The 23,787-nt window shown below is 40.7% G+C and overlaps 1 protein-coding gene and 1 long non-coding RNA gene across 18 annotated transcripts in view; one reads left to right on the top strand and one right to left on the bottom strand.

Moving 5' to 3' along the window:
- PWWP2A (PWWP domain containing 2A) overlaps positions 1-17,675 on the bottom strand; it is a 44,566-nt gene extending 26,891 nt beyond the window's left edge. For 5 of the 17 annotated variants that reach the window (XR_006740655.1, XR_006740656.1, XR_006740657.1 and 2 more), the window contains exons 1-2: positions 16,931-17,672; positions 10,399-10,458 (exon numbers count right to left, since the gene is read on the bottom strand). Coding sequence is in view for 9 of the 17 variants with exons in the window: in XM_045576490.1 (XP_045432446.1) it covers positions 10,399-10,458; positions 16,931-17,517 (647 nt within the window). In the remaining 8 variants the exon portion in view is untranslated. The other 12 variants (XR_006740654.1, XM_036424985.2, XM_045576493.1 and 9 more) reach the window with 11 other exon arrangements.
- On the top strand, positions 789-15,992 carry LOC118711713. Its single transcript, XR_004985804.2, has 5 exons — positions 789-1,443; positions 4,881-4,883; positions 5,129-5,141; positions 14,568-14,570; positions 15,982-15,992. It is a non-coding gene; the product is annotated as an uncharacterized LOC118711713 (long non-coding RNA).
- Positions 17,676-23,787: the final 6,112 nt, after the last annotated feature.

Genomic DNA, 23,787 nt, shown 5'->3' with positions numbered 1-23,787 from the left:
ATAGCAAATACTTAGAAACCACAAAGGGAAGCAGACAGACTTTTTTTTTTTACCAAAGGTGGGACAAGTTTGGGTTTGGGCGAGTCCACAAAGGACACCCTTCTCAAAACATCAAACTTTGCAAAAGTGGGTTTTTATTCTAGCATTACAGCTGGTATCTATTTGCTTCCTGACTACTAACTGCAAGGCACTTAGAACATTTAGCTTTTTCTTATATTCTAGAGCACATGTGTCAAACACAAGGCCCGCGGGCCAAATCCGTCCCGCCAGGCCTTGCAATGTGGCCCGCACCGCGCTGTCATCACTGCACTCCGCTGCGTTTCCATCACAATGACAGTTTATGACTGTTCAGTAAACCATTCGGCCCACGATTTAGGCTGGATTTTAGATTTTGGCCCCTTCTCTGATTGAGTTCGACACCCCTATTCTAGAGGCCTGATGCATGAAATTCATGCACTGGGATAGTGCCCAGCCTGCACCCTCTCCAATCTGGGACTCCTCTCACAATCCAGGACTGCTGGCTCCCAACCTTGCTCACCTGCCTGCCTGATTGACCCAACTGCTGTCAGCCTGATCACCCCAAGCACACTCCTGCCAGCCTGAATGATGCCTAAATGCTCCCCTGCTGGCACAATTGCCCCTAATGCACTCTCCTGCCAGCCTGGTCACCCCTGCAGGCCTGGTCCCTTCCAATTGCCCTCTCCTGCTGGCCAGATTGCCCACAACTGCCCTCCCCTATTGGCCATCTTGTGGTGGCCATTTTGTGTCCCTTTGGGGGCAGCCATCTTGTGTGTTGGAATGGTGATCAATTTGCATACTACCTCTTTATTATATAGGAGGATCTGTGCTCAATAACCAATTTTTCAAAATGCCAGAACAGAGAGGTGATTTTGGATTTTAATGTAGAACTACATAAAACATTACAACTTATCTGAGGTACCAATGCGTGCATAAATAAGTGGAACAACAAAAAGATATTTCTCTTCCTTCCTCTAAAAAATAAATTAAAAAAAAAACTAAAAAAGAGCTCTACCCAGTATGTTCAGTGGATAGAGCGTTGGCCTGTGGACCAAATGGTCCTGGTTTTGATTCCAGTAAAGGGCCAAAATTTTGAGGAGGGAAAATACTTGAGCTTAACAGTTATTCTGAGACAGGGCAAGAGAAAATCACTATAGAGGGGGGGCCTTGTGCAGCACGCTGGGCAGAGGTGCAGGCGCGGCTGCAGTGAGCAGGGCGCCCCCACGAAGAGGGATCGGGGTTCAGTGGGGAGGCAGTGGCCCCATAGCGTGGTGTGGCACCTGGGACAGAAAGCCATCCCCATTCCGGCATGAGCCGCAGAACTGTTTGAGGAGGCTATTGCAAAAGATGCCTACTGCTGTGCTCAACAAGGGAAGAGGAAAACCCTCCAGAGGGGAGATCTGGGTAAAGCTATAGAAGCTGTTAGTGAATTTGGTTTTCTGGAAGATATTTTGGATTGAATACTGAGCGGGACACTTTTGTGAGCCTTTACCTGCATCTTTCAGCTAGCCCTCTGCAGGCCTCAGCTTTGAAGGACAGAGTCCTTGGAAAGTCGCATATATATTTTCCTGTTCTAACTCTACCTAAAGCCAGAATAACCTGTTTTTCTCTACAAAGTTTTCCATGGCTGTGTCTTCCATTTCTGTCTGAATGCAACTGCTGCTGCTTGAGGCAGAGAAAAGGAAAATGATTTGTGTTGGTTGCTTAATGAATGACAGGGATCAGAATAAAGATCTCTGATCAAGTTAAAAAAAATGAAGAGAAAAATCACTGTGAAAAAGAATCCTCACCATATGTAAAGGTGAAACAAATGTAAATGTGGAGTATTTAAACCAGAATTCATGATGTGACTATTATAGGAAGTAAAAGGATATTTTCTATTATTTGTGTTCCACTTGACATATGAATTTTACCGATGATTCTAGCTTTGACTAAATGAAACCTGTGTTTGTTCACTGAGAAACTTTACAAAATTAAGGTTCTTGGTCAGATTTCTAGCATTTCCAGTCAATCCTATACCTAAATAGGTATCCCTTCTTGAAGTGAAGCTCATAACCATCATCCAAGCTCCATTTCCAAAGGAATACCTCAAAGAAAACTAAAAATGTTAACTACTCAATTTTTTAAAAGCCAGACAGATTGATAATTCCTACCTCTTATTCTGTAACTTTTTTTAATGCTGATAGTGTTCGTAACCATCAACTTCACAGCAACATCAAGTAACTCATCTCTCACTTAGAGATGAGTTGTTTTCCTTCCTGTTTCCAATAATTTTATAGTATGCTTGATTCTAATTCTGATTGTTGCCACACTCCAACTGCAGGGGATTCTTTTTAAAATATTATACACTCTAAAGCAACAACAAAAAAGGCACTGCAAACTTTAGGTACACAAACAGAGGTCCTGAGGAATTCAATGCTCAGGAAAAAAAGGTCAGAAGGGTCACAGAGACAGGCCTCAGTGTTCTGGCTAGACAAAACCTCTCTCCAATAAAAGATCAACAGAAGACAAAAAGAAAACTCGCTCCCAAACTTCTTTTCCCTTAAAGTAGAGGTGTCGAACTCAATCAGAGAAGGGGCCAAAATCTAAAATCCAGCCTAAATCGTGGGCCGAATGGTTTACTGAACAGTCATAAACTGTCATTGTGATGGAAATGCAGCGGAGTGCAGTGATGACAGCGTGGTGCGGGCCACATTGCAAGGCCTGGCGGGACGGATTTGGCCCGCGGGCCTTGTGTTTGACACATCTGCCTTAAAGAATCTACAGTAAACAACAACAAAAAATTATATTCAATTAACTTAAATAATATCCAGGTTTATTTCATTTCAAGGATAATTCCTTAAATTAGCAAGTTAAACCATGAAGGAAGGAAAACTGAAGCAAGCTATTTTGGTTCACATTTCATCTCTGAGACTGGTTATGCCCAAGTTAACGTCCACACAAATGAAATTCCATACACATCCATTTGCAATAGAAAAATTTTCAAAATAAAAATGTAAATCTATACCTCAAAAAAATTAAAAAATAGAAACCAGGCATCCACTCCTGAGTAAATACCCAAAATAATTAAAAAAAGGTCTCAAAGAGATATTTGCACAAGTTCATAGCAGCATTATTCACAATAGCCAAAGGCAGAAACAACCTAAGTGCTCGCTAAAGGAACAGAGAAACCAAATCAATAATAATAAAAGCATAATATACTAATTAGACCTGACAGCCTGACATCATTTCATATGTCCTTCCACAGCAGGGGCTGAGGCAGAGGTGGTTAGGGGCAATCAGGCAGGCAGGTGAGCAGTTAGGAGCCAGCGGTATTGGATTGTGAGAGGGATGTCTGATTGCTGGTTTACGCCAGGTTCCTGTACGATCGGGAGTCATCCCAGAAGGGGTATCAGATTGCGAAAGGATGCAGGCCAGACTGAGGAGAACCCTCCATCACAAATTTTGTGTACCAGGCCACTAGTATGTATATAAATATGCAATATTACTCAACCTTAAAAATCCTGTCACATGATACATGGATGAACCTTGAGAACATTATGCTAAGGGAAATAAATCTGTCACAATAAAACAGATACTATATAATTCAATTTATTTTTTTAAATATATATATATATATATATATATATATATATATATATTAATATATTTTATTGATTTTTTTACAGAGAGGAAGAAAGAGGGATAGAATTAGAAACATTGATGAGAGTTATCGATCAGCTGTCTCTTGCACACCCCAGGTACATGCCCTTGACCGAAATTAAACCTGGCACCTTTCAGTCTGCAGGCTAACACTCTATCCACTGAACCAAACCAGTTTCGGCAGATACTACATAATTCAATTTAAATTATCTAAAGTAGTTAAATTCATAGAATGAGAAAAGTAGAATGATGGTTGCCAGGGGCTAGATAGAGGAAGAAATGGGGAGCTGTTTATTGGCTAGAGTTTTAGTTTCGCAAGTTAAAAAGTTCTGGAGATCTGTTTCACAACAATGTAAATGTGCTTAACATTTACTAAACTTTTTAAGTTCAGTGAGAAGCAGTATATTTTCATAGTAAAGGAATTGTTAGTGCAAGAAAGATAATAGTAACTACACTGGGGAATGACGGAACACCTTGACCTGAGGGAGAATCCAAGTGAGCATCCCCAATGAGAAAAAAGACTATCATGTGCCTGCAGATGAGAACACAACACTGTCTGAACCTGAACCCCTTGTGAGCAAATATAAGAAAAACCTCAATTGAGGAATAGTCCCTATTACAAATGCTCTATTTGATATTGCAACTAAATGCAATGATCATTTACAGGAGGGGGGAAAAGTTTTAAAGGGCATTGCAAAATTTGACAAAATAATTAAATATGGGCTGCAAATTTAATTATTTTAGATAAAAAGTACTCTATCAATGCTTCCTGAATTTGAAAACTATATTGTGGTTATGTATGAGATTATCTTTGATCTTAGGAAATACAGTAAATGCTCAAGTATTATGGGGTAAAGGAAGAAGATGGCCCTGGCTGGTATGAGCAATGGTTAGAGCACAGTCTGCACACCAAAGGGACTCAGTTTCATTGCGTTCTCCATCAAGGGCACATATCTAAGTTGCAGGTCTGAATCCTAGACCATGGCCCCTGCCAGAACTAGTGCCAGGGCAACCAATCTCTCACATGATGTCTATCTATCTGTCTGTCTGTCTGTCTGTCTGCCTGCCTGCCTGCCTGCCTGCCTATCTATCTATCTATCTGTTTGCCTCTCCTTCCTCCCTCCCTCCACCTCTGGGGGGAAAAGAAAAAGAAAAAAAAAATCAATGGAAAAAATATCCTCAGGTAAGGATTAACAAAAAAATAATAAATTTTAAAAAAGGATGTATGTAATCTAATTTCAAAGAGTTCAAGGAAACAATGTTTATATAAAGAGTGATAAAGCAAATGTGGCAAAATATAAAAAATTAGTGGATCTAGTTGGAGTTCATAATATCTGAAATGATTAAAAATGAAAAATTTTAATTGAGTTTTTTTAAAAAGTATAATCTTACATTTAATTGACCTTAGTTCCACCAAAACATTTTAAGCATATTAAATTCCCTCCTAGCTGAAACTGGTTTGGCTCAGTGGTAGAGCGTCGGTCTGCGGACTGAAAGGTCCCGGGTTCGATTCTGGTCAAGGGCATGTACCTTGGTTGCGGGCACATCCCCGGTAGGGGGTGTGCAAGAGGCAACTGGTCGATGTTTCTCTCTCATCGATGTTTCTAGCTCTCTATCTCTCTCCCTCCTCTCTGTAAAAAAATCAATAAAATATATTTTAAAAAATAATAATAAATAAATTCCCTCCTCCATAGGAGACAGACAGGATTAAAGAAGCAATAAAAGAAGCAATAAAAAGAAAGGTAATCCATCTGGGAGAAATAGAGGCATGTGTTATAAGGCTGGGTAATTGTGATGGAAGAAGAATACTAATCTCAACAAGACAAGGTCAGTAAAGGTATTGAAAGTGTCTAAATCACTTTTAAAAAATGTAAGCTCAGCCCTAGCTGGTTGGCTCAATAGATAGTGCATCGGCCTGTGGCCTGAAGGATCCCGGGTTCGATTCCAGTTAAGGGCATATGTCTGGGTTGTGGGCTCGATCCCTAGTAGGAGGCAGCCAATCGATGATTCTCTCTCATCATTGATGTTTCTTCTATCTCCCTTTCTCTCTGAAATCAATAAAAATATATTTAAAAAAAAAAAACTTTAAGCTCAACTCTACTACCCTGGTCAAATCATTTAATAAGTACAAAGAGCACAAAAAATTTCCTTTCACTAATTTTGAAATGTGTCATTCTCAAAAGGGAGCTATTTTCGATTAAGTTTTAAAAGCATGGAGGAAGCAGAAAGACTGTAAGAACTCAATTTCCCTAATAAAGTTTTAACTTTCTCTTCATGACAAAGACCAAAATTTCTTCATAAAGCCATCTGCCCCGGGGGTTAGTGAGAAGAACTACTGAGAAGCACCTCCCACCTACCATTTGCAAGCAACCCCTACTTATCTCATCCCTAGTAAAATATAAACATCATCCTTCCTTATTAATTTGAGTTATATTTTGCCAGTATTACCTGAAGTTTCTATATGTTCTTTTAAGATATTTTAAAAATGCAAATTATACTACAGCCCACAATACAACAGGATCTAGGTTGATTGGCTATTCAAGCCAACCCATTTTAAGTGACTATATTAGATGTTCTCACATTTATCCTAGTTCTACCACTTAGAAGCACTTCATAATAGTTAACTAAACACTTATACATCAGTTTGGCATACACTATTCTAAATATGTACTCATATAAATTAACTGAGAATCACAACCACCCTACTAAAGTGCTATTTCTATCCCTATTTTATAGTTAAACTAAATAGAGGGTGAGTTATCTTCCTAAGGACACGCTGCTGGTAAGCAGCAGGGCAGGGATATGAATCTAAGCAACAATCCCCGTCAGGTTCCTAACTACTGCCACCCCTCATCCTCTCCTCCACCCCGCTTCCCCACTAAGGGCGGGGAAGAGCAGCTGTCCACATGTTCTTTTCTGAATTCCATGGATGTAGACAGGCTTCACAATTCATGATTTTTTCTAGTTTGCAAAAGATAATAAGCACCCTATTATCAAGCATATGAATATTTCACTAGTGAAATGAAAAACCACACTAAATGGGACAAATAGATCTAATAGCCTCACATAACTTCCGGTCATGATAGGTTTTGCCACCAAAAAAGTAACAAAAATTTCAGTTCTCAGAGCTTTAGGATTTTGAAATTGCAATTAAGTAACTTGATAGAACTGTCATCAAAATTAAAGAATATACATAATAGCTTACCACAGGGCCTAATACACAGTAAGCACAATATATAAGAACTATACTATAGTAAAATTAAAATTAGATTTTATTAATTATAGCCCCAGGTATTACAAGGGCAATCTGCAATGTCTATAGGCACTACAAGGTGAGAAAGGAGGATGATTTTAGCAACATAAACACAAAGCATACACCAATTAACAAAATACCAAGTAATACCTTTTTAAATTAATGGGTGGGGAAGATAGCAGCATAAAGTTCTTACAAAACATCTCTCTAACCATAAAAATGTACTCAATCTTTTAAAAAGTCTATTCAATCCTCATAAAATCACATGGAGCTTTGGAAGGTGGGGGAAAAGAGGTTAAACTCTAATAATTTAGCTTTCAAGCTCCCAATCATGTACCTTCTAATGATCCTCTTTAAAAACTTACCTTGATAATTAAAGGAAACTATAGAGAAAACACTTTATGCTTCAGTCTTTTTGAAAGTAAAAATAATAACAACATCTGTATGGTGTTCAAATCATAACATTTTAAAATAGCCACACAAAAATGATAATAGCCACAAAAATAGCAAAATGTTTTTCGAAGCAGACTCATTTTGACTCACATTTTGTACATCACTTAGAGCAACATACTTGACATTTTCCCAGAAATGCTAAAGGACCTTTTTAATTATTAATGTAAATATTCATCAGTTTTAAAACACTTGAACAGAATTCCCTTGATTATAAGCAGTTTTAAGTTTCCTATGTTTCCATTATGACTTTTATGTACTTTCAATATTTCTTTTGTTATTCTGTCCAGTAGGGACCATCACACAGAAGTCTAAGTATGTCAAGAGATGAACTTTTTAAAAAATGGAATGTAATCAATTTATGTCACTTTTCCTATTTTACAATAAACAGGTTGTCCAGCAACTTAATGTATTTTAGTCTGTAAAATCCTTTCCCAATTCAATCACCCAGCACTTAGTTCTGATCTTGTGCTCCAAATCTGACTGTTCTCATGAACAAGTGGGACTCCACTGTTGCCAGGGCCAGGCCAACCAAGGCAAAACGAAGGATACCTAATCTAAGATCCAGGACCATATATGAAGAAGAAACCCCATTTGCAAAATGCCCAAAGAGGTCACTAAACTGAACTGAAGAGCAATTCACATCTTCAAAGCAGCAGCTGTTCCCTGGCTCAGTGAGGAACAGGGAGCTCTATCATTTCTACTTACCAAAGTAACAGCCCCACCGAAATCATGAGCTAAAATGGTAGTGATTAAATATAGTTAAATGTATTAGAACAAGATTGTTTTCAAACCTTAGAGAGCAGTCTATCATAAAAATAAAAAAAATTACTGTCAATACACATAATGTCTGCCATCTATTTTAGGCAATTTACTTAAATATTTCTTTACCTGTGAAATGAGATTAGAATTTAAGTTCAAAACAATGTATACAAAGTACTTGGCCCGATGCCTGCTTAAGCGTGGGAAATACAGCAATGTCCTGGTGGCTCGGTTGGCTGGAGCATGTGGTACATCAAAGGGTTGAGTTGGATTCCTGGTCAGGGCACATACCTAGATTGCAGGTTCCATCCCCTCAAAACCATGGAGGAAGCCAGCCAATCAGTGTTTCTCTCTCACAATCAAATATCAATGAAAACATAACCTTGCATGAGGCTAAAAAAATAAAGTGGGAAATACATAGTAGCTACTATTAACTACAGAAAGTAAAGCTTGGCAACCGTCTTAGATGCTGGGAATATGCAGAAAAGTGTACTCAATTATTATAAGAGGTGCAAGCTTTCAAAAGCTGAAAAACATTATTCTGCAGTAAAGTGACCATACAAAATTGGTCCAAAGGTAAAGAGGTAAAAATTATGGTCTCCTGAAATTTCTAGTGGGCAACCAGACTTAAGAAACTATTTGCAAGTTTAGTTACCAGTTTTGTAATAAGGATTACATCTGCCACCCAAGTAGTCTTTAAAATCCCCAAATGTATTGCTTTTTTGTGATTACACCCATTTGAAATTAACCAGTAACTTTTAAAACTGGTTTAACAAATTTATCATTCTACTATTTTGGCAAAACAATCCCTCAAACCCCCCCCCAAAAAAATTATCTCCAAATATGATCTGAGAATCACCTTGTTAAAAAATGCAAGGTGAGCCCTAACTGGTTTGGCTCAGTGAATAGAGCATCGGCCTGCGGACTCCAGGGTCACAGGTTCGATTCCGGTCAAGGGCATGTACCTTGGTTGCAGGCACATCCCCATTAGGGGGTGTGCAGGAGGCAGCTGATAGATGTTTTTCTCTCATCGATGTTTCTAACTCTCTATCCCTCTCCCTTCTTCTCTGTAAAAAAAAAAAAAAAAAAAAAAAAAAAAAAAATTCAATAAAATATATATTTTTTAAAATGCAAGGTGATGGAGAGGAGAGCTCAGAAATCTTACGTGTATTTGTTTTGAGGCCTACTACCCAAAAGTGTTTAGCAAAAGCACTCTATATTAAATCCACCCAGAATGTAACTTAACCTCCACTCACTTTCTTGCAAGATCTGTCTCTAGGATAAGCTGTGTTCTTCTGGTAATGTGTGCCTAAGTTTGGGCATTTAAGGAGAACAGGGTGAATAAATATAAAGAAATAAGGATACACTTTATAGGCACAAATAACCACTAAGGACATCATTCATTCTCTATCAATGTGAAAATATCTTAACAGAGAAGATGATCACATGCTACAACCACCTTTTAAAAAGACCCACACACCGCCGGGACCGGTTTGGCTCAATGGATAGAGCGTCGGCTTGGGGACTGAAAGATCCCGGGTTCGATTCCGGTCAAGGGCATGTACCTTGGTTGTGGGCAGATCCCCAGTAGGGGGTGTGCAAGAGGCAGCTGATCGATGACTCTCTCTCATCGATGTTTCTAACTCTCTATCTCTCTCCCTTCCTCTCTGTACAAAATCAATAAAATATATTTTAAAAAAATAAAAATAAAAAGACCCACACAAGAAAAGTTTAATCTTAGGAAGATTAAGCTTAGTTGCATCAAGAGCACAATACACAGTGAAGTATAGTCTTATTTGCACACAAAAAGGTTGAAAATTAACCTCACTAAAAATCCTAAGTCCAATAAAACATGCCTGACACAGTTGGTGTAACACATCTAGTTATCCACTTTATAAAATTTAGTTATACAATTTAATGCCACAATATTACAGGATTCTTTACACTCAGATTCAAACTAGGTTTTTAATGTCCAACAACTAATCACTTCCAAAAAATCATTTCAGTCCAACACTCTCAATACAGTACATATATATATACTAGCATGGTACTAGTGTCCCTACAGTGTCTGGGCCAGAGTGATCAGCACTTTCCTCCATGCTATTTTACTATGTGAGGCCTTTCTCAACCTCGAGATATGAGCAGAATGATCACCAACAAATATTTAAGTGTTTCAAATATGTACAACTCAACATAATCATTCAAGCATACTACTTGAGGGCCTAAATTCTCAACCTGGATGCTTAGCGTAAGCTACTGATACTACTACTCACTGCTTCACCAGAATTTTTCCCACCAAAGGTAGGGCTATTGCACCATAGGTTTCATGGTCTCTGTAACGAAAAAAAATCATTGTCTTGGTTTATATTTTCTTAAATAACAAGTTAATTTTCTACAAATCGCTTTACGCTTTAAGAACTTAGAGAAACCTGAAGTTTTCTAAAGAAAGTACCTCAATTCTTTTTTTATGCAACAAAATCCCATATATACACACAGAAAGTCAACATCTGTAAAATGTTGTAATCTTCCAATTCTGAACTATAACCTTTAATAAACATGTATCACAAAATTAAAATGCACAAGGACTTTTAAGCATTAGCATTTATTTCATGATCCCTTATTTTATATCAGGTCCAAAAAATGGAACTCAGAAAGGTTTTTCAGGATTTTATATATTTTATAATTACTTATTAAGATATGGAAAACAGCCGAAACAGGTTTGGCTCAGCAGTAGAGTGTCAGTCTGCGGACTGAACGGTCCCAGGTTGGATTCTGGTCAAGGGCATGTACCTTGGTTGCGGGCACATCTCTCTCTCTCCCTTCCTCTCTGTAAAAAATCAATAAAATATATATTTAAAAAAAAAAAGATATGGAAAACAGTACTAAACAGTTTTAATGATCGCTCTGCATAGACAGAAACTATAGGTGCCAGGAAAATACTGTCCCTGTTGAAAAGGCTGAGAAAACTCTTGCCTTTGTAGATGATCTTGACTGGTTACATTTTTCTGTTTGTAATTACTACAGTTGGAGGTGTAATTTAAGGGATAGTCTAAAAGTTTGCCAGTAGACAAGAGACTTCCACACCATTTCTAATGACTCAAAACAAGGGTTTCAAAAGTGACCCTCCCAGGACTATGGTTGTTGTCCCTTCAGTTCGCTCCTGAGGGAAAAGAAATATTTTAAAACATTATGGAAGTGCATCAGAAAGAAAATGCAGAATGTGAAAAATTCTACCAAACTATGATTTACCAAAAAAAACTAAAGCGAATAAGAGTAGTGACAGAACTGCAGAAATCTTATGAAATTTACCAACCAATTGCAATGTATAATTGTTACTTAGATCCTGATGTAAACAAAACAGATGTTGACTGATATGTTAATTTTAAAACTGGTCTGTGAAATTTAACCCTAACTGGATATGATACAAAGGAATTGCTGTTATTTTAGGTGTGGTAATAGCAATACAATTTCAGTTTTTAAAGTCCTTATCTTTTTGGAGATCTATACTAAAATATTTATAGTAAAGTGGTATGATTAGGATTTCTTCAAAATAACCCAGAGGAGATGGACATATGATGATGACACAAATTTAGCTAATGGTTGAAAAATATCAAAGCAAGGGTAATACATTCATAAAAAATTTTAAATGATGGTACAATCACTAATTTATTCCTCTATCCTAAAATAATCATTAAGATAGCTTAGTAACTTGAAGGAATGCTTATTTTAGAATGCTAAATGAACAAAATGTACCTGTCAAAATTTCAAAAGCATAAAGTATGTCCTGGGGGAAAAATTTTTTTTAAGTATAATGTTAAGGAAGAAAAGGAAATAGGAAAACCAAATTAAAAGTGTGGTTAGCTGATTATTTTTATCTGCTAGTATTACACTACTGTCATTAGACATTGATAACAAATTCAGAAGTAATCAAGTAATTTAATCTACCTAAGAAGGCTGGGTATAAAATAGTGAAGGAGCCCAGAGTAAACTAGAGAATGCATGGCTCACCATAAAGGCACTTATAAAGTTTCAAATAAATACTATGATACATAAAATCTGTTCTAACCAGATATTCAAACACCCTTACTTTGCCCTGACCAGTTTGGCTCAGTGGATAGAGCGTCTGGCCTAAGGATTCAAGGGTCCCAGGTTCGATTCCAGTCAAGAGCCTTGGTTGCAGGCATATTCCCAGTAGGGGTGTGCAGGAGGCAGCTGATCGATGTTTCTAGCTCTCTATCCCTCTTCCTTCCTCTCTGTAAAAAAAATCAATCAACCAATAAATAACAAATACCCTTAATTTTAGGGTCACTTATTGACTAAAGCAACCTACCACTAAAGAACGAAAGAAGGAAGAAGTAACAATCAATCCAGGATGAGACAGGAAAACCAGACCAACTGGTCACTCCATTCACTTCACACATGTATATAAACTGAGGAATAGTATGCTTGCTTGCTTGATTGTGCTTAAGAGAACTGCTGAAAGTCAAAATGATTTAGCCTCAGAAGAACTGGAGGCTGGAGCTCACAGGTTTGCCCTAAGTCAGTGTTAATTACCAGAGGCCAATACTAGAACCCAAGAAGCCGGACACTGTCCAGACTGAGCTATTATTTAGTACCACTTCCTTTCCTTTCCGCTTAATTACATGTGTTCTGCTCACTTTTCCATAAAGAGATTCTCCCCAAAGAGGTGTTCTTCAATCAACTCACTCTAAAAATAAGACCAAAAAATAATGTATACAGAAAAGTGAAGAATGTCAAATGGTTAACAAAAATCAATCCATCGCCGAAACCGGTTTGGCTCAGTGGATAGAGCGTCGGCCTGCGGATTGGAAGTCCCGGGTTCGATTCTGGTCAGGGGCATGTGCCTTGGTTGCAGGCACATCCCCGGTAAGGGGTGTGCAGGAGGCAGCTGGTCGATGTTTCTCTCTCATCAATGTTTCTAGCTCTCTATCCCTCTCCCTTCCTCTCTGTAAAATATCAATAATATATATATATATTTTTTTTTTTTTTTAAATCCATGTGTATGTGAAATTCTGTACTCTACGTTCACTTTCAAACAACTCTTCCAACCTTTAAGACATCTCTGTACCATGCATATTAGAATAAAATCATTAGTAAAAGTAATAATTGGCCCTTTTTTCAGACCTCAGAAAAGTACACAAAAGCACTCAGTAGACCTCACTGTACAGGCAAGAACCAAAACTTCAACGGGGCATCTCTAGGAAGAAGACTCCATGGCGATTAGTCGACTAAAGCATCTGCTTGGTCCGGCCGGCGTGGTTCAGTGGTTGAGCATAGACCCGTTATGAACCAAGAGGTCATAGTTTGATTCCCGATCAGTGATTCTCTCTCTCTTCCTCTCCCTTCCTCACTGAAGTCAACAAAAACATATTTTTTAAAAATTAAAATCTATACTCGGCTGTAACAACCATAGTCTATGGATTACCCATACTTCTACTGAAATCAAGTACTAAATTTCAGAAATATACAATTCTTTACTTATTACTTAAAAGAAATTTTGCCAGCCCAACTAACTTTAACATGGAAGTAGGCTGTTTAGATCCAGATCGACCTACACTTGAATCCTTTCTCTACCATTTATAAGCTAAATGACTAGTAAAATTAAATGAACCTCAATTTTCTCCTAGATGAATGAATTCTAAAGATTAAATAAAGCATGTAGTACAATGCCTGATTAAATAGGAAACTCTTATTTATACCTAAAGGTTTAATTCAATGGCCAATTCAAAAAGGACACGAACTATTTTTAAAGCAACTGATTACTAAGGTCATGGTCTTGGTAGTCTATAAAGGGTATCTCCTGGATCATCCTGCAAGTGCCTGTGAAAGAACTCAATCCCCTTGGCTGGTGTGGCTGGTGAAAGGTTTTGCCCTCAGTTGGTAAAAACCACAACACCTGTGAAGTGCAACAGAGGAATACCTGGGAGGGTGTCTTACACACAGATGTGCTCAATAAATAATGTTTAATCAAAAATTGGTTTCCTTTAATGGCTTTTAAAATATACATTAAGCCGAAACTGGTTTGGCTCGGCGGTAGAGCATCAGTCTGCTGACTGAAAGGTCCTGGGTTAGATTCCGGTCAAGGGCATGTACCTTGTTTGTGGGCACATCCCCAGTAGGGGGTATGCAAGAGGCAGCTGATCGATGATACTCTCTCATCGACGTTTCTAAGCTCTCTATCTCTCTCCTTTCCTCTCTGTAAATAATCAATAAAATATATTAAAAAATAAAATAAAATATACATAAGATTATCCTTTTACATTTTCACTTCAAAACACTAAAATGTAAAAGGTTAATAAAAACAGCTTCGCCCTAGCCGGTTTGGCTCAGTGGATAGAGGTCAGCCTTCGGACTGAAGGGTCCCAGGTTCGATTCAGGTCAGGGCATGAACCTTGGTTGCATGCACATCCCCAGTAGGGAGTGTGTAGGAGGCAGCTGAATCGTTATTTCTCGTTGATATTTCTAACTCTCTATCCCTATAACTCTCCGTCCTCTCTGTTAAAAAAAAAAAAAAAAATCAATAAAATGTATTTTTAAAAATAAATAAATAAATAAAAACAGCTTCCCCAACAAAAGAAACTGCTGCTTAAAGAAGTACTAATTAGCCGAAACCGGTTTGGCTCAATGGATAGAGCGTCAGCTTGGGGACTGAAGGGTCCCGGGTTCGATTCCGGTCAAGGGCATGTACCTTGGTTGTGGGCATATCCCCAGTGGGGGGTGTGCAAGAGGCAGCTGATCGATGACTCTCATCGATGTTTCTAACTCTCTATCTCTCTCCCTTCCTCTCTGTACAAAGTCAATAAAATATATTAAAAAAAAGAAAAAAGTAGTAATTAGCCCTAACCTGTTTGGCTCAGTGGACAGATTGTCTGCCTGCAGACTCACCGGTGCAGGTTTGATTCCGGTCAGGAGCATGTACCTTGGTTGCCAAGTGCGGAGTGTGCAGGAGGCAGCTGATTGATGTTTCTCTCTCATGATGTTTCTGACTCTCTATCCCTCTCTCTTCCTCTCTGTAAAAAATAAAATATAATTGAAAAAATAAAATAATCACCTCTAAATGAATTTTTTTAAAGTACTAATTAGCAAATTATACCAAAATCCAAAAAATTGCAATTCTCTACCAAATAAATTTTTAAAAGTAAAACAATAAAATGAGCACCTCAAAAAAGGAAAACACTATCCATTCCATTTCTAGAAACTTACCTTTTCACACCTTCCTTTTGCAGATTTGAAATCCAGATTCTCACACAATCACCGGCCTTCACTTCTGTTTGATTCAATAGCATACACACAGCTGAGTCTCTTTCGTTATTAAATACATCAGTAGAAAGCACACTAGTCTTATTTTGTTTCCTAACTATGAAAACCAAAGGGCAAAAGTTCTAAAGTCAAAATTACAAAAGAAAAAAGAAAACAAAAACTTGGGATTAAAAAACGTGCAGAAATAATTGTAAAGACTCCCAATTTTTCGTAAAAATAACTGTAAAGGTTTCCCATTTTTTTTGCCCCAAATATCATACTTTGAAATGTATTTTGAATAGATTTTGCCCCCCAAATGGGAAAGGACTCTTGCACCTTAATGGGAGGGGGGCAAGGAGTTAAAATTAAAACATACTAAAATAAGCCAATTCCAAACAGGTGAGATACCAATCAGTGTGTGTGCTGTTGCAGGAAAACAGAATGGAGAGCCGGGAATGGGAGTCTGCACTTCATATCTGCAAAAGAAGAGTGAAAAGAGTGAAAAGGTTACCTCAACTCTACAGACTATCTTCCTTACCTATTTAAAACATTTTTTTAAATATTTTTTTATTGATTTTTCACAGAGAGGAAGGGAGAGGGATAGAGTCAGAAACATCAATGAGAGAGAACATCGACCGGCTGCCTCCTGCACACCCCGCACTGGGGAAGTGCCCGCAACCCATATACATGCCCTTGACAGGAATCGAACCTGGGACCCTTTAGTCCGCAAGCCGACGCTCTATCCATGAGCCAAACCGGTTTCGGCCTTCCTTACCTATTTAAAGCAATATTTAAAGTCAAAAGACGAAAATGTACTGGCTAAGACAGACTTGTGCGTGAACTTATTTGATACTATATATCTACACAGCATTAGAAGTCGGTATGCGAACACACACCACACCACCTTGATAGTCACGGTTTTTAAAAATTCCATTCTCTTCGTTAGACTTTCCTTAGCGCTATCATCATCATTAGCCAAATGTGTTTCCCGTTGAACAATTATCTTAGGGGAATCGGTTCTAACTGTAAGAATAACGGTCAGAGGGCTCGCTTTAAACCCATGCTCTGCCCCTGCGGGGAGAGACGGGTAACCTTCTGGGAACCCCAATGCGCACATCCCTGTCTCCACCCTTACTGAAGTTCCAGTTTGATTTGAGAACACAAGTGGCTCACAAGCCATCCCCGCGGCCAGGCACCCGGTTCTCTGCAAAAACCCTTTGCGTTTTGCAGGAACGAAGCCCCCCGCCCTGGAGTGGCTGAGCCGCGCGAATGCAGCCTGGGGGGGGTGGGGGGGGGAGCGGGGGAAGTAGATCTGCAGCCCCATCTGGCCCCTCGCCCCCTCCGGGCCGCACACCTGCCCCGCGGGCGCTCACCTGGGGCGGGGACCGCCCTCTCCGGGCCGCGCGAACCACGCGGGAACCGAGGGCGGTGCGGGCACGGGGCGCGGGCGGGCAGGGGTGACGGGGCCGCCCCGGCTCCCTCCCTCCCTCCGGGGGAGCGAGCAGCCCCGGCGCCCCGGGGGCGTGCTGGGGATGGGCGCGGTACCTTTTGGACAGGTCCATGAGGACCCCGGAGAAGAGCTTCTCCCCGAGGCGGAACGACACGACGAGCGCGTCCTCGATGATGTGGTCCAGCGTGACCCGCACCTCCGAGCCGGGGATGAGTTGCGACACCGCGGAGTCCCCGCCCGCCGGCGGCAGCAGCGCCGGGGCTGCGGGCTGGGGCGGCGGCGGCGGCTCCGGGCGCTCCTCGGGAGCCGGGGGCTGCTCGGGCGCTGGCGCGGGGGAAGCGGGGAGGTCGGGCCCTTCCTGAGGCGCGGCAGCTGCCGCCGCCGCCTCCTCAGCCACCTGGGCGGGCAGCTTCTCCTCAGCCTCCGGCTTCGGCCCCGCCGCCTCGGGGCTGCGGGCGGCGAGCTCTCGCGGCGGCGAGAGCGGCGGCTCGCCGGCCTGAGGAGCGGACGGCTGTCCGTCGGCCTCGCCGTCCGGCACAGATGCTTCGGTGGCCGTGACCGGGAGCGTGTCAGTGCCGGCCTCGCTGCCGGGGATGGGCTCCATCTCCGGCTCGGCCTCGCCGGCGCCCCCCTCCCCGGGGGACGCTGCAGTCGCCGCCGCCTCTGCAGCCACGGCCGCCATTTTCTTCCTGGCTTCTCCCTCCTCCAACTCCGGTTGCGGCGGCGGCGGTGGCGGCAGCGCTGCTTGGTTCCCTGGGCCTTCCCCTCCCTCCCGCGAACTGTTTCGTCCCGCCCTTCCACTGATGCTCGTTATTGGCACCGCGCCATTGGCCGCGTCCTCCACTCCTCCCTCGCTTCTGATATGCCATTGGCCAGGGCAGGACGTCTGTTATCTAGTCAGTCCATCCCTCCCATGTAGAGTAGGAACTTCTCATTGGCCGGGAGAGTTGTCAAGTGTCCAATGGGAGTGGGGGGCGGGCCCAAAGTGGGCGGAGAAAGTAAAAAAACCTGAGCCATATACTTAGAGCTCCTCACTATTGGCTAGGAGAGGAAATAAAGTGTTATGGTTGGCCTGCACTCCTGCCCTTTATCAGCCAGGCTTTCAGAGAAGGGAGAAAGGAGGGAATCACGTGGCGAGCCAGTTCTTTCAAAGGCGAGTTAAGGGGAGAAGCGAGCGAATAAGGGAGGGGAACTGCTTCCCAAGAATCACTGCGCAGTGGTCTTTAGAATAAATGTTATTTCTAGGCTCGGACCTGCGTGCGGCTGCTTGTGGGCACAAGTTTCCTTGGGAAAGACAACTAAAGTTTGAAAAGAATTCTGCAAACACGTTTTGAGTCCCTGGTATGCTAGGCACCATGCTAGGTGCTGGAGATAAAATGATATGCAAAACTATAACCTTATGGTAACTAGTCCAGCCCCACCCCAGGAATGTTTTCCTTGACTTCACTTTCTAGGAAAATGCTAATAAAAAGCACAATAGATTAAGCTAATGAAAGTTCCTGAAAGCAGTCTTTGAGGCTCCCACGCCAATATTGCTTGTTCTCCCAAAATCACTAGAAAATGGGTGCGCCTGAGTCCTGAACAGTTTTTTCTTTCCTGTCCTCTCCTATGCCACTGATACAAAAAAAGTCTCCCTCTTCGGTGTCATAATGCTCCTACTATTCTATTCTTACTTTAAGGCTCTTGGTTTGGATGTCTGGAAGAAGCTTCTGAATCCATTTCTTCCAAATTGCCCTTCAGAGTCAGCGTTCTCTCCAGAAGAGATTGAAGGCACTGAGAATACCTACAGAAGGGAGAGGAGAAAAGTTGCCCGCATTAAGGAGAGTAAAATAAAATCCTAAAGGATTATAGCTAACATTTGAGAACCTACTATGTACCAGGCACTAGTACAGACACTTAGTGTACCATCACATGTAATACTTACAATATTCCTATGAGGCAGGTACTATTATTATATCTATTTTATAGATAAAGAAACTGGGGTGCCCAAGGTCACTCAGCTAGTTAAGTTGCAGAGTCACAATTCCAGCTTTACACTGGAAAAACTGAAAATAGCAAAAAGTAAATATCACCATATGCTCTATTTTCAAGCCACAAGACTGTTGAGAAAAGGCCAGTAGGAAATCCCTGTCAGGGCAGGTTCAGCATCTCCAGAGTAACAGAAGGAAATGAATTTACTCTGCCACAGATTTTCTCATAAGCTTTCATTTAAATGCCTGCGCTAAGTCTTCTTTTTCTTTACAGATAAACTGACCTTAGCCAGGTTAAGGATCTTCTTAAGGGTCATGCAGATGGCTAGTAGCAAATCCTATCTAACTTTCTAAGTGCATGATTGTTTCACTCAGTTACTGAACAAATAACTTCTCTCCTGCAGGCCTCGCTGCAGTAAATAGATGTGGATTCCACCTTACAGGGTCTTCACTATGATCACTTTATAGTTCACCATTATCAATTAATTAAACACAGGGAGAAAAATACAGCTCAGGTCCTAGATTCCAAATACCTCTTGTAGTGATTCATTGCAAGACACTGCAGTGAATTATTTAAATTAAGGATTTATGGCAGATTGTGGCATACCAAGTTAACCCCCTAAATCATTTTTTTCATTCAAGAACTTCTACTAGCTTCCTGTGTTCCCATCAAGTGTACCTTCTTTTGCTTGTCTTTCAAGGCCCTCTCAGTTCCTACTCTACCTCTCAAGATCTCTTTATATGGTCATGATTTTTTTATCCATTTATTCAACAAATAAACATTGAAGTCCTACTACTATGTGTCTGTTACTGGACTAGGAAGGCAGAAGTCATGCAGGGGGGGAAGGGTATGAAAGACTTTTTTTTTTTTAATTATTATCTGTGTATATATCTTACCATTGCCCTTCCCCCCCCCCCATGAAACTTTTTTTTAAATATATTTTATTGATCTTTTTACAGAGAGGAAAGGAGAGAGATAGAGAGCTAGAAACGTCGATGAGAGAGTAACATCAACCAGCTGCCTCTTGCACACCCCCTACCAGAGATGTGCCCGCAACCAATGTATAATACATGCCCTTGACCGGAATCGAACCCAGGACCTTTCAGTCCACAGATCGACGATCTACCACTGAGCCAAACCGGTTTCGACCCAAATGAAACTCTTAGTACCTGGCCTCCCTGGACTTATTTTTATGGTTAGGAAGTTAGAAAATAAAGAATAAACAACATTATTGTGGATTGTGACCAATGCCTTAAAAGAAATAAACGGTGAGGTGATAGGGAGTAGCTGGGGAGGGGGAAGAGAGCATCTATTTTAGATAAAGTAGTCAGAAAACGCCCCTCTGAGGACAATACATTTTAGTAAGTTGCAAAGGATAAGAAGGAGCCAGCTATTAGTATTGCTTGATGAATATTTGGGTCAAAAGGAACAGCAATTGCAAAAGTCTTGAGGCAAAAGAGGTCTTATTCCAGAAATGGAAAGGAGACCAGTGTAATTGAATAAGTGGGTAAGATAAGATTGAAAAGGAAGACAGGAGCCAATCATATTTTATGCCCTACAGATACAAAAACAAGAGATACTATCCTCAAGGAATTCTAAATCCAGTGAAAACCTAGCTTTCATAAGTTTTGTTGTATTCTGGTCACTTCTGTATTCAGCTTCCTCCTGGCATTAAATCAGCAAGGCCCAATGGTATTAGTGGAATGGATAGCTCCATGGTATTTGTGGCTGGCTGGCTGGCTGGAAGATTGGATGGGTGGTTGGATGGTGTCTTAGTTTCTTCAGAATGCTAGAACCAAATACCACAGATCTGATGGCTTATTAACAACAGAAATTTATTTCTTACAATTCAGCAGGCTGGAAGTGCAGGATCAGGACACCAGCATGGTGAAATGAATGTCTTTTTTCAGGCTGCAGACTTCTCTTTGTATACTCACATGGCAAAAATGGGCAAGGGAGCTTTCTTGGAGGCTCCTGAGGGAGGATGAGAGTGGGAGTGGGGGTGGGGGGTTCATGGAAACTCTTACACTCTGCTCTGACCTTAGGAAGTCCTACTTCATCACCCACACAGTGGACTTCCCAGGGAGACTTCATTTGAAATAAAATGTCTGATTGCTCACAATAAGGTCACACCCTATGAAATCCTTTCACTAGGGAGGAAGTGGTGAAGGTGCAGACATTAAAAGTCTGAATCCTTCTCTCTCATTACTGATGTTTCTATCTCTCTCTCTCTCCCTTCTCTGAAATCAATAAAAAGATATTTTTTAAAAAGAGTTTGAATCCTGCCCAGCTGGTGTGGCTCAGGGTTTGAGTATCAACCTATGAACCAGGAGGCTATGGTTTGATTCCCAGTCAAGGCACATGCCCAGGTTGTGGGCTTGATCCCCAGAAGGAGCATACAGAAGGCAGTCAATTGATAATTCCTCTCTCAACCTTTATGTTTCTTTCTCCCTTCCTCTCTGAAATCAATAAAAAATATATGTATTTTTTAAAAGATATTAATCTCATTCAAGAAGGCCCTGTCTTTATGACCTAATCACCTCCCATATGCCCCACCTCCTAATATTATCACCTTAGGGGTTAGGATTTCAACAAATAAATTTTGGAGGGACACAAATATTCAGACTATAGCAGATGGATAGTTGGTTGATTAGAAGATGACTGCAGCAAAAAACAGTTTGGCTCAGTGGGTAGAGCATCAGCCTGCAGACTGAAGGGTCCCAGGTTCGATTCTGGTCGAGGGCATGTACCTTGGTTGCGGGCACATCCCCAGTAGGGGACGTGCAAGAGGCAGCTGATTGATGACTCTCATCGATGTTCTTAACTATCTCTCTCCCTTCCTCTCTGTAAAAAAATCAATAAAATATATATTTTTTTAAAAAGAAGATGACTACAGGAATGGATGGGTGGCTGGGTGGAGGGATAGATGAATGGCAGAGATAAGGAATCCAGCTGACTACTCAAACACATCTTCACTGTCACAGTAGACTTTGATCTCAAGCTCTGTGGAAGATAACAAAGTTTAGTGACTAAAAACTCAGAGTGGAAATTAATGAATGAATCTGTATGTGACTCTCAGTCAGCCTCTGACTAGCTGTATAATATGGGCAGAATGCAGTCTTAGGCAAGTTGTTTAAACTGTTTCCTCATTTATAAAATAGCTTAAAATAGCTTAACTAGCATCCTATCAGGTTGATGTGTTTGTTTATAAGTTATGTAACATATATAAAATGCTTAATATAGACTCTAAATCATCATAAGTGTAGCTTCATAATTGTTAGCAACTAGATCTAGAAATTCCATTTTATCATTGCATCATCTGGGGTTGACCATACTCCAGGGTTCTGACTTCCAATAACCAAACTTGTGAAAAGCCAAGTAAAAACCCAAATACTGGGGTATTGGTTCATAAAAGGATAAATATCTGTAATTGTGACTTAGTGGGGTTTTTTTCTTTTGTTTTATTTTTCTGGGCCTGGTCTCTCGGGAAATCAAATTACAGACAGAGAGTAGCATGGGGACCAGAGACTCAAGACTCAGAGCACAGTGCTGTGAGTGGTGGCTGAGTGAATTACTTGTCCCATCCTAACATATTTCTGTCCAGGTAACCATTATTTCTCTTCTAAAATCAGTCACTTATTCCCAGACCAAGACTGTGATGGATAACTACTGGCAAACATGTCAATCACTGGCTCTCTTTCCATGTGTCTCAGTGGTTCTCAATGTATCAAGGGATCTCACTGAGAATCTGCTAAAAAGCTATTTTTTACATACTGTGTGCACTCATTTGTATAAAGTACAAAAAAAAGCAACAAAAAAAAAGTATGCTGGTAAAAGCTAGCATTTATTTTATCACTGTGTCTGTGAGCAGAAATCTAGGCCTGGCTTAACTGGGTCCTCTGCTTAGGGTCAGGGCCTCTCTCTCTCTCTCTCTCTCTCTCTCTCTCTCTCTCTCTCTCTCCTAGAATCAAGATGCCAGCAGGGGCTGCAGTCTCATCTGAAAGCTTAAAAAGAGAAGGGGCCATTCCAAAGCTCATTCACATGATTCTTGGCAGGATTCAGTCCATCAGTGGCTGTTGGTTAGGGGCTGACCTCAGCTTCTAGACACATGTGCCTCTCCATAGAATAGTTCACTACAGTTTGCTTCAGCAGAATGAGCATAGGATAAGAGCTAGGAAGAAATGGTGCAAGAAAGCAAGAAGCCAGTCTTTTATAGCCTAATCTCAGTAGAGACATCCCCTCACTGACACTATTCTGTTCAGAAGCAAGTCACTAAGTCCAGCCTACACACATGGGGAGAACATTATACAAGGGTATGTATGAATACCAAAAGGCGGGGATCATTGAAAGCTGATCATCACACAATTTAAACATTTTTTAAAATATGTATTTCAGAAATTTTTCTCAAATGCCCCCACTACATACTTATCCATAAGATGTTAAATACCTTATAGCTCATACTATCTACCCCCTGGTAACAGATCTTCACTTCAGCGCTCTTGGTGGGAAAGACCATCATATTTCAAAGGCAAATTCCTCTATTGAGGACAATCCCTATAAGGAGAGCCATCATTGATTGAACCATTTAGTGAGCACCTGCTCTGTACCAGGCAGATACAGCAGCCAGATGAGCCTAGGTGGCAAATTGTGGCTCAAGAGCCACATGTGGCTCTTTGGCCCCTTGAGTGTGGCTCTTCTACAAAATACCACAGCCTGGATGATTCTATTTTGAAGAAGTGGCGTTAGAAGAAGTTTAAGTTTTTAAAAATTGGCTCAAAAGAAATTTGAATTGTTGTACTATTGATATTTGGCTCTGTTGATTAAGAGTTTGCCCGTCACTGGCCTAAGAGAGTCAAGCCTATGAAAGGTGGGCACTCCCCTAAAACACATTCCTCCACAGTCTAAGTGTTCTTTCACATGCTTTCCCTCTCTTTGTATAGTCTCAACAGACATGTCAACACGGTTCCTTCAAAATGGACCC

This window comes from Pipistrellus kuhlii, unplaced genomic scaffold (assembly GCF_014108245.1).
Source record: "Pipistrellus kuhlii isolate mPipKuh1 unplaced genomic scaffold, mPipKuh1.p scaffold_m20_p_8, whole genome shotgun sequence".
Classification (NCBI taxonomy): Eukaryota; Metazoa; Chordata; class Mammalia; order Chiroptera; family Vespertilionidae; genus Pipistrellus; species Pipistrellus kuhlii.
Note: the sequence above shows the minus strand (reverse complement) of the source record. Positions and strands in the feature narration are given on the sequence as shown.